The sequence below is a fragment of the Macaca mulatta genome, chromosome 8, assembly GCF_049350105.2.
Source record: "Macaca mulatta isolate MMU2019108-1 chromosome 8, T2T-MMU8v2.0, whole genome shotgun sequence".
NCBI lineage: Eukaryota > Metazoa > Chordata > Mammalia > Primates > Cercopithecidae > Macaca > Macaca mulatta.
The window spans coordinates 13,330,651-13,342,511 of NC_133413.1; the positions used below are offsets into that span (position 1 = coordinate 13,330,651).

The 11,861-nt window shown below is 38.7% G+C and overlaps 1 protein-coding gene across 3 annotated transcripts in view; it reads left to right on the forward strand.

Annotated features, from left to right (window-relative positions):
* TRMT9B (tRNA methyltransferase 9B (putative)) overlaps nucleotides 1-8,307 on the forward strand; it is a 72,155-nt gene extending 63,848 nt beyond the window's left edge. For all 3 annotated transcript variants that reach the window (XM_015144778.3, XM_028852362.2, XM_015144783.3), the window contains one exon: nucleotides 4,899-8,307. In XM_015144778.3, coding sequence (XP_015000264.2) covers nucleotides 4,899-5,935 — 1,037 coding nt within the window. In that variant the 3' untranslated portion in view covers nucleotides 5,936-8,307. The remainder of the gene's footprint in view (nucleotides 1-4,898) is intronic.
* The last annotated feature ends 3,554 nt before the right edge of the window (nucleotides 8,308-11,861 follow it).

Consider the following 11,861-nt stretch of genomic DNA (forward strand, 5'->3'; position numbering starts at 1 on the left):
CAGGCATGGTGACAGGCACCTGTAGTCCCAGCTACTTTGAGAGGCTGGGGTGAGAGGATCGTTTGAGCCCAGGAGTTTATGTCCAGCCTGGGCAACGTAGTGAGACCCTGTCCCTAAAAAACATACACACACACACACACACACACACACACACACACACAACATATATAAATATAAAAGGTAAAATATATATGTGTGAGTGTGCATATATGACTGTATGAGACATAAGAGAGAGAGTCTACTGAAATTCTCCTATTACATATATAGGGACCTATATTATAAGAAATATATATAAATAAATATATAAATATGAATAATATATACAAGAAAGTATAGTATGAGAAATTTCAATAGACTGTCTCTCGTATGTCCCTATATATTTACTTCTCTATTTAAAATTCTATATGTTGGCACTTCCTGTTTAACAGGAAATATATATGTATATATATGTTTGCTTTTCCATATCTTTTAATAATGATAATGTGAGCTAAGCATCATACCTAGTTATGCCTTCATTTACTGGTGGATTAGAAAAAGAAGCATCATTTTACTTACCTTTGGAATAGTCTGATAAACATCCTAGGGAAATGTGGTGGCGTATTAACATAGCAGCAATCAACGATGCCCTTCAGGCTAGTGCTTCTCAACTGGGGGTTATGTTGCGCCTTCCCCCTTTCCCCAGGAGACATGGGCAATGTCTGGAGACATTTTTAATTGTCACAACTGGATGTGTGTATGTGTAATGTCATCTAGTACATGGGCTCCCACAATAAAGAATTATCCACTTTGGGAGGCTGAGGAGGGTGGATCACGAGGTCAGGAGTTCAAGACCAGCCTGGCCAATATGGTGAAACCCATCTCTACTAAAAGTACAAAATTAGCCGAGCATGGTGGCGCATGCCTGTAGTCTCAGCTACTTGAGAGGTTGAGGCAGGAGAATTGTTTGAACCCGGGAGGTGGAGGTTGCATTGAGCCAAGTCATACCACTGCACTCCGGCCTGGGTGGCAGAGCAAGACTCTGTCTCAAAAAACAAAAACAAAAACAAAAACAAAAAAATGAATCATCTAGCCCAAAATGTCAATAGTACTGATGTTTAAAAAAAGCCTGCTTTACGCTAAACCTGCAGATTCTGAATGCTGAAGGTTAGAGAAGCGAGGCATGTACACTTGAAAAGTTAAATGTAAACAAATGATAAAATATCAAGATGGAACAAGACATTAAAGGAGATCGTGTGTAACTTCTCATCTGAATCTGAAATCCAGTAATTGAATTCAACCTACCTACTGTCTGGGCTCTCAGCAGGAAAATACTGCTTTAGGATACATATATTGAGTACTACTTTTGCCTTTAAGTTGTAATTATGATTTTTTTAAACAAAAGGACTTTAAAAAATTCAACATAGTTTCCAGACATTGATATTTCAGGTAAATATATTCTCACTTCCCATTTTTGATACATTTACAATGTTTCTTAATAGAACATGCATGTGTATGCATGTCTAATGCATTTAACATGTAAAGAAGTAATCATTTGTAGGATTTTTGTTTTTTTCTTTTTTTTTGAGACAGGGTCGTATTCTGTCACCCAGGTTGGAGTACAGTGGCGTGATCTTGGCTCACTTCAACATCTGCCTCCTGGGTTCTAGTGATCCTCTCACATCAGCTTCCTGAGGAGCTTGGACCACAGACACACACCACCACACCCAGCTAATCTTTTTTTTTGGTAGAGATGGGGTTTCACTATGTTGCCCAGGATGGTCTTGAACTCCTGAGCTCAAGTGATCCTCCCACCTCAGCCCCTCAAAGTGCTGGAATTACAGGTGTGAGCCACCATCCCAGCCAGCTATTTTTTTCTTAAGAACATTTGGTTTAAAGGCTGTTACTTATTACACTTTAAATATAAAACATAATATAAAAGACTGATATTCCTGGGTGAAATTACAGTATTACATCTGATTGGAAAGGAATTGTCACTCAGGCATTAATAAACGAATAAATAAGGACTTTCTGTTTAAAAAAACAACTTGGCCAGGCATGGTGGCTCATGCCTGTAATCCCAGCACTTTGGGAGGCTGAGGTGGGAGGATGGCTTGAGCTCAGGAGTTCGATACCAGCCTGGGCAACACAGCGAAACCCCATCTCTACAAAAATTACAAAAATTAGCTGGGTGTGGTGGTATACACCTGTGGTCCCAGCTACTCAGGACGCTGAGAGAGGAAAATCAACTGAACTCAGCAGGCAGAGGCTGCAGCCAGCTGAGATGGAGCCACTACATCCTGGGTGACAGAGCAAGACCCTGTCTCAAAACAAAAATGAAAACAAAGAAAAAAACCTACTTTGAAGCCCAATAAAATTCTGAATGTTGATGTACGAGTCTACTGAAGAGACCATTTTATTAAAATAGTCCCATTTTAATGTTTTTTTTTTTTGGTCTTATACCACCCCCCAAAAAATACAGTCAATTATCATTATCTACAGTAGTAATGTTCTATAAAGTCTCTGTGAACACTGAATTAATAAATTCAGTGGAATATAGAATCCCAAGAGGCATACAGGATTGAGTTTCTGTGAGCCTCTGGTCACAACATTTTTGTCAGCTGAACAATATATTGCCTTGTTTTATGTGTGTTTCGGTTTAAAGACAGTTTATTTGATCTTAGGCTCATGCCAACAGCACTGCAACTCAGGCCTGAATGAAGTTATCTAACTCATATATTTTCTTCGTAAGGCACATCACAGTCTTCCAGGGCTTAGGAGCACTAGGTAATACCTCACCACTATGTTTGGAGGCGATTTCAAAGAGCAAAATCACCAACAAGAAGCACAAACATGCAGAAAATGTGGCACAAAATAGATCACAAAAATAACCCTTGTTTACAGTATTAGAGTTGAAATCAGAAGGAAGAACATTGCTTTGTTTCATCTCAGCTGGGAATACGTGCATTGAGAGGCTCGCGTTGACCCTCTGCATTCGTCAGTGAATGACCATGAACGTCTGGGAGTATTGATTTGGGGGATTACAATTTGGGGAGTATTGATTTGGGGGCGATTGATTATCAAGTGGGCAAATTTGCAAACACAAAATCCATGAATAATGAAGATGGATTGTATTTAGAAAATATACCCATAGAAGAAGCTCTAAAGTGAATTAGGTGCAAGTTATGGGAGATACATATATACATATGGGGGATACTTGAGACAGTGTCTCACTCTGTTGGCCAGACTGAACTGCAGTGGCATGATCATGGCCCACTGCAACCTCGACCTCCCTGGCTCAAATGATCCTCCCACTTCAGCCTCCTGCGTAGCTGGAACTACAGGCACACACCACTGCGCCCAGTTAATTTTTTTGTATTTTTTTGTAGAGATAGGGTTTTGCCATGTTGCCCAGGCTGGTCTCAAACTCCCGGCCTCAAGTGATCCACCTACCTCAGTCTCCCAAAGTGCTGGGATTACTGGCATGAGCCACTGCACGTGGCATGGGAGATATTAATGGCCCTTAGTAACCACGGATAACTGTGAGCATTAGCAGTGGATTGAGTCTTTCTCAGTCCCGACTCCTATACCTCCTTAGCTTAGTAATCAGGACTCTACTTCTAGAAAGGTTTGCTTTCAAATGAGCCATTTTAAAGGACTCTTCTTTTGGGGGGTGGGTGGCGGCAGTCTGAGGCCAGGTGGATGGAGTGATTGGTCAAAGATCACAAAACTAGTTACCAAAAAAAATCTAGCAGAATAAAATACACTGGTGTCTTGTTCTTCAAACCCATTTTACCCTCACACCTCTGGCTTTCTTACATTACTGCATGGTGGAGATACCAAAGTTCGTGTGCTGTGGATAGGAATGAAAACTTGATTGCTAACAATACAAAATGTATCTGTTGAGTGATATTTCTTTACTAGTTTGATCTGTACACAAACCCCATTTTTGATATTTAATATATCTCTGTGGCAGGTAAACTACAAAGATTAGTTTGCCTAAAATCACCACTAACAGTTGGATTATTTTGACCCTTAGAGCAACCCTTTCAGCCTCTATCTCTGCCCTCACAACTCATATCAAAACAAGAAACTTTGCTTGAGATTAATTTCCTCCCTGATATATTGGTAGGTCTGTGTAGGAAAAAATAATTTGAAGTTTTCTCTTGACACAGTACTGTGATTACACTCCCTCAAGAACTAACAGACTAGCACTTTCTGTCTATTGGTGGATAAAATTATGCCTAATAACACACTTATGACTTAATAAAGGCAGTCTTACTTGAAGCTCATTTTGACTTTGCAGAAATTGAAAGTAAAATGATGACCTATAGACATTGATTTTTTTAATAGACACAACTATTTTATATCTTGTTATAAGCAATCAATTGGACTTGTGGTGAGCTGGCTGATCTTTGCATTATCCAGACAGAGAAACAATCTTTAATATATTTCTCTACTTCTCAGCTATTACTTTAGAAGTACAAAGTATTCATTAAAACATTCAATTACATCATAGAATTCAACCAGGGAACACTTAATATCCCTTTCAAATTTTAGTAATTCACATTGGCCATCCTTCTGGTTAAGAAAATCCATAGTATTTTGGAACTGGAAGAGACTTTATGGATTTATGGACTCTAGACTTCTTATTTTAGAGGAAGCATGTTAAAATCTATAGAACTTAAATATCTTGCCCAAGATCAGCTATCTAATATTAAAGTACAGCAGCCAAAGCTAAAATTTATATCTCTCCTAAAATCAGGCCTGTGCTATTTCTGTCATCATCGTTGCCATGGAGGAAATAAGAAGGTTTTACTAGATGTCAAAATGTCATCATTGTTATGTGGTAAACACCAGTATATACGTGTGTGGGTTTATGTGTGTGCATACACAGTAAGATCTAGTTTTGTCTTTTTCAGTCATACATCATTTTTCTACGAAACAAAGAAGAATCAGAGCAATAAAAGAAATGGCCAGGGTCTTGGTTCCTGGAGGCCAGCTGATGATTTACGTTTGGGCAATGGAGCAAAAGAACCGTCGCTTTGAGAAGCAAGACGTGCTCGTTCCATGGAACAGGGCCCTGTGTTCCCAGCTCTTCTCAGAGTCCAGCCAGTCTGGGAGGAAGAGGCAGTGTGGACACTCAGAAAGAAGCCATCCCTACCATCCTCCTTGCTCTGAGTGTAGCTGTTCTGTTTGTTTTAAAGAGCAGTGTGGTTCAAAACGGTCCCACAGCGTGGACTATGAACCTGCTATGGCAAGAACTTGTTTTGCAAATATTTCTAAGGAAGGAGAGGAAGAATATGGATTCTACAACACATTAGGAAAATCATTTCGCTCCTGGTTTTTCTCCAGGTCTTTGGATGAGTCAACTCTGAGGAAGCAAATTGAAAGAGTAAGACCCTTGAAAAACACAGAAGTTTGGGCCAATAGCACTGTAACAGTCCAGCCTTCCAGACACTCTAGTTTAGACTTTGATCACCAAGAGCCATTTTCAACAAAAGAGCAAAACTTAGATGAGGAAGTGTTTGTGGAATCTTCTTCTCGAAAACACTTAGAGTGGCTGAGAGCACCAGGCACTCTGAAGCATTTAAATGGAGACCATCAAGGAGAAATGAGGAGAAATGGAGGGGGGAGTTTTCTGGATAGCACTAATACCAGTGCAAATTGTGTGGATGCAGGTAACTTAGAAGATGATAATCCTTCTGCTAGTAAAATATTGAGAAGGATTTCTGCAGTCGGTTCCACAGATTCCAACGCAGATGATACAATGTCTATCGAAGATCCACAGCCTGATCTTTTGGACTCCAGAGCCTTTATGCGCTACTACCACGTGTTTCGAGAAGGGGAGCTCTGCAGTCTGCTCAAGGAGAATGTATCAGAGCTCCGTATCCTGAGTTCTGGAAATGATCATGGTAACTGGTGTATCATTGCAGAGAAAAAGGGAAGTTGTGATTGATTGGATCCTTTTAGACAACTCCTCCAAAAGACGAACCACATTTTTTTCACTAGGTTTCATATGGTTACCTGAATTTGCATTCAGTGTTATTGGTTAATACATTTATGATTTGGTCTGCAGAGGCTGTGAATTGTATGGTTGTTTTTGTTTTTATCTTTGAATAAGCACAGATCCTGGCACTGAAAGCACTTGACAAAGGGTATTTGTGCTTAAATGTTAATATAAAAGATCTGAAGAAGCAACAGAAAATGCCCTTCAGTACAGCTCAGATTTTTTTTAACCCCTGAGAGATAAAATACATTTATAGTGTTTTTCAGTGTTACACATGGATTTAAAAAGATGATGCTGTTAAATAATCTTTTAAAACAGTATTTTTATAAAGTGAGGGGATAATTTCTGGTTCTCAGGTTATAATTGAGAGCAGTGTGCAAGATAATAGGTAAACGATCCATTGCACAAATATACATTGAACCATGTGATGACTTATCTTGCTGCCAAGGTCTTGCTTCTACTTAAAGTTTTCAGAAAACTGAGTAACAGTAGAGAGAACCAAGAAGTGTTACAAGGACTTTTCTAAATTGTTAGCTAACTTGCTTCAAAATAAGTTGACATGTAATAGTAAGGTTTTCAATGTAACCCAGGAGGTTTTTAAAGGCACTGTTAGGCTGAGCATGGTGGCTAATGCCTGTAATCCCAGCACTTTGGGAGGCCAAGGCAGAAGGATCACTTGAACCCAGGAGTTCAAGAGTAGCCTGGGCAACATAGCAAGACCCCATCTCTATAAAAAATTAGCCAGGTGTGGTGGTGCAAGCCTCTCATCCACGCTACTCAAGAAACTGAGGCAGGAGGATCACGTGAGTCCAAGAGTTCAAGGCTGCAGTGAGCTATGATTGCACCACTGCACTGCAGGCTGGGCAGTATAACAAGACTCTGTCTCAAAATAATAATAATAATAATATTGATAAACGCACTGTTAGCTTGTAAGTAGTGGAGGATGTAGGCACTAGTAGTTATATGCAAGTACCCAAGTGGTATTCTTCCAATCTTATTAGAAGCATGAATATTCAAGATTGATATTACTATTGCTTATTAGCAAGATTGTTATCAATCATGCTTATTAGAAGCATGAATATCCAAGACCAGGATTGACTAATGATGAGTCTGCATCAAGAACTAGGCATTTCTTTTGAGTTGACAGACTCTTTAGGAAAGGAGAATCTAGGTGAAGCACTGATTTTGGCTCTGAGAACAAACAGATTAAGGTACAGCATAGTTAGCCTTGGTAGAGGTATGACTGGGATTTGCTGTATCCTTTAAAATAGTATCTGGGCATTTATTTTATTGAAGGCAACTATATTTTATTAGTTATGTTAGGAATTCAGGTAGAATCAACTTCTACTTACTAAAGGTTGAATTTCTGACACTTTGTAGAGAAATGAATAGACTGGACACTGTGTGGTCAGTGTTTAGATTTGCCCATGGGTCTGTTTAAATCTATATCATGGATCCTGAGACACAAATATAATTAAGACAGGTCTAGAGACAGGAGAAGCAGAAATAAGCTGACCCAGGAGTACAGTCTCAAGTAGTTCATGAATGAGAAAGTGGACATCTGGCAAGAGTCTTTTTACTTTATCCTGGCTGAAAATCCAAATCTTGTTTTATTTTTTCCACTAAAAGTAACTAAAATAATAACGAATTTCATTTGTTCTTGGGTTCTTTTTTCCTTTAATGATTGTGCTATAACTTAAAATAATGATGTTACTTTTGAACATGTTTAAAGCATATCTGAAAACGATTGATGTTTATAACTCTCTTTTGGCTTCAAAATAAGATTGTGTTATCACCATTTTGGTAGATGAGGTTGTCTGATGAAAATGATCCGTTCAGTGTACATCCTGCAGTAGTGAACGATTGAAAACATGTATATGCGGAGTATAAATTAAAAATTAATTTGGTTTCTTCTATTCCTTAATTTAGGATGTTAAACCATGACTGTAAGGGATTTTCTTGGTAAAAAGAGAAGATTCTCAGAGTCAAAAATGTTCTTACAACTGGGGCTTGATGGCCTTTGAATTAGGAATGGATTGTTCCTCTCTCTGAAGCCTGTTGTCACATGGGTTTTTAATCCTGGCCTTGCTGCTAGAAATCTGTGCTTGAAGTCGTCTCTTTCTGGTGGTAACCTACCACTTAAAAGTCACGACGTGGTGGAACTCAGTTTACTAGACTCTTTAGCCTTTGAGCTAAACTGAGCAACCTCTTAGATGTACACACACCACTTTGTATGAAAGGGTTCTCTAGAATGGTTCTTTGGAGAGAAATATTTTCATGTAATTTTGACAGGGGTGTAAATAAAGCATGGTGACTAATAACTCTTTCACTCTTCATCTGATGAACGTAAGAATCTATGCATCCAGATATTATTTTGTATACAAATATTTAATTTGGTGATTGATAATCTCTCTTTGGGGTAGTCACATGGAAAGCTCTTTTAAATTTAACTTCTGCCTTTGGATTTTTTTTTTTTAAAAAGGCCATTGAAGAGCAAAACTAATGTAAACGTCTTGATGATTTAAAAAGCTTACTTGTCCTCGAAAGGATACACGAGTCATCAGTGAGTATAAACGTAGACACTTGATTTGTGAATGCTATCGGCCTCAACGTGCTTGATAATAGATTCTACCGATCTAGCTGGAGTAATTTGATCACTTACTTCCTTATTAATACTAGATCACACAGTGTCTGTCTTATTCCTTCTTCTTTACTTACTGGCATGAGCACAGAGTCCCACTATCTGAAAGAGAAGGGAGAGTTTGGGGGATTATTGGAGGATTCTTAAAAACTTGGTTGGCAGCTGGGCACGATGGCTCATGCCTGTAATCTCAGCACTTCAGGAGGCCGAGGTGGGTGGATCAACTGAGGTCAGGAGTTTGAGACCAGCCTGACCAACATGGTGAAACCCCATCTTTATTAAATACAAAAAATTAGCCGGGTTGGTGGTGCACGCCTGTAATCTCAGCTACTTTGGAGGCTGAGGCAGGAGAGTCCCTTGAACCTGGGAGGTGGCGATTGCAGTGAGCCAAGATTGTGCCATTGCACTCCAGCCTGGGCAACAAGAGTGAAACTCCATCTCAGACAAAACAAAACAAAACAAAACTTTGTTGGCTTCCTGATGCCTCACTGTCTATTTGAGGAATTCCATGGAATCTTCAAAAGATTTGGGGGAAGTGCATTAACGTGGACAAAGGATGGAATCAAAATAATGTTACAGTGGGAATAATTCAAGCGCCTATTTAAATTGTTTCCAATTGCCAGCATAGTGATGATATGACACCAGCATATCAAAGTAACTAACAAACTAGCTACACAAACATCTTGGAGTTTGGTTTGGTTCTCTTTTCTCATCACAGATCTCCGTGCAGAATAGTGCTCATCCTTATTTCTTGTTTGCCTTTCTATTTCCTTCCAAATTCTACATGCCAAGAATTTCTCTGTCTTTTAAGTGGCCGTCAACTCAATAGGCAAAAATTTGGAATAATCCAGAGAAAAAAACAATCCAAATATAAACCAGCTAGGAACATGAATGCCCCTGAATATTAATGACCAAAAAAAAAAAAAAAAGCACTGGTGAATTTTTAAATTAAATTACTACATATATATGTACATATATAGGGGTTTGGAGGAGAACAGAAGGTCTAACTCGGGAGTTGGACTTGGTGGGGGCGGGCACAGGTTAAATGTGAGCTGTGAACACCCAGTTTGGGAGGAAGGAGGAAATGGGAACCAACTGCCAGTCAAGCAGTTGCAGTCTAAGAACAAATTAGGGCAGGCCTCAGCATCTCTTTCCGATTACATAGAAAATCTGAAATACGAATAGCTGTGAACTTTTCTTAATATACAACATTCATTAGTTTATATGCAGTCCTCACCACAGCCCTCCGAGATAAGTATACTTATTGTTCCCATTTTGCAGATGAGGAAAGCTGAGGCAGAAAGAAATTAAATTGCTTAAGGTTACACACATAGTAGGTATCACACATTTAGTCAGAGGCAGAGCTGGAATTCAAACTCAGGTCTGGCTCCTAGCCTCTGCTCTTAACCACAACACCATATACTCCCACCCCTGGGCCCAGCTCATGTGCTTGGCAGAGTATTAGAGCCTTTCAAGGTAAGTGTGATTATCCGCTTTACAAATGAGCTTTGGAAAAGTTAAGCAAAGGTTACGCAGCTAGACAGTAATTCAATAGTAGTCTCTTACCTATTTTTCCTTTTATGTTTTCATTTGTAAATCTGTTTTAATTTGATTTGAACTAAAAAATAGTACTTGATTGTGAAATATTCTGGGACCACTTTTCTCCAACTCTTCAACCTTTCAACAATTATATGATTGTTTTCCCATTTTATAAGTAAGGCAACTGAGGACTATTCGGATATTTCATTCACTCCATTTGTTTGCTAAGCCCTGCCGTGTGCTGGATACACAATCTGCTGTGTGCTGGATACATATGATACAAAGGAATGACTATCTGGCATCTTGAAGGTACCCAGAATATTGGACTTAACTGACCTGAAGGTGCCAAGCTGGAACATTCTTCATATTCTCTGTGTGCCTATTACCAAGTTATATTGTTTAGTTTGAGAAAAAAAACAAAAAACAAAAAACCCTCCCTTAGAGAATCACGATGCATATTAGCATATTTAAGGACTACTAAAACTTAGACTTAATCTAGCCTGCCCTAGACATATTAACATCCGGTAGCACAAGTGTTCTGTGAGATATATTTCAGAAAAATACAGAATAAATGCAGACTCCTTTGGATGGCATTCAGGCCCTTCATAAACTAACTCTGAATTATTTTTCAGTCTCATTTCCTGCAATTGCACCCGATTTTTTCTGTTCTGCAATCTGCTATTTTAGACAAGGCTTTCATAAGAAATTACATAATGACAAGTAATTCCCACATTCCCTAGATATATACTTGGATTTCAAATGCCATAATTGTAATCTTTCTCCAAAGAAAAATGCACGATACAGGCTTCATTCCATCAAGAGGCACATGAGGTAAGTGTTATTATACACGCGTCCAGCATATGGGAAAACCACGAAAGTGGAAGGGAATCAGAGAAGCATTAACAGACCCTCAAACAACCATAATGCTTAACTCCTCTTGTTCCAATCTTGACTCAAAATTATGATTATTTTGATGATTTGATGATTGTTTTGACAGTATAAACTCCATATCTGCAACCTCAGTTATCTACAAAACTGAAGTACAAACATTGAAAAAGAACTCTCACCAACTAAGGATTGAAATTGTAATGCAAATAGAAAGGGCTCAGCTTGAGAGCACAATCAGAAACTGGAGTTGATCAAAGAGAAAATTCTAGCTGAATTGTCCTATTTTTAATTCCCCAGGGATCCCACTGTCTGTGACACATTAACAGCGGTGTGAATTGTTTCTGTTACATCACATACTCTGTCCTCTCGTGATGCGGGTCTTCCCCAATTGAGTATATACAGATAATCAATGACTTTATCTGGGAGGGATTGGAGCTATAGAATAATCTATCTGACCAATCTGATGGACCATTTGTAAGAGATGATTGCCAGATTGGATCTTCATTTGACAAATAAATACTAGAGCTGCAGAAAGTAAAGTTTACTCCAACCCAATTAATCAGTAATTCATCCACAGGAAAAATACATTTTCTCCACATGGAATATTGATTTTTCTATGAATATTACCTCCGCATTGAAAAACGAGTGAGTCACTGCAGTTAAGCCAGTGTACTCTGACGTTGAATTCCCTGAAGAAGGTACAGTTATATTTACATTTCCTTAGCAAAAATTTGGTTAAGTGATAAGCATTTTTCTCTTTTCTTTCTTTCTTCTTTTTTTTTTTGAGACCATGTCTTTGTCACCCAG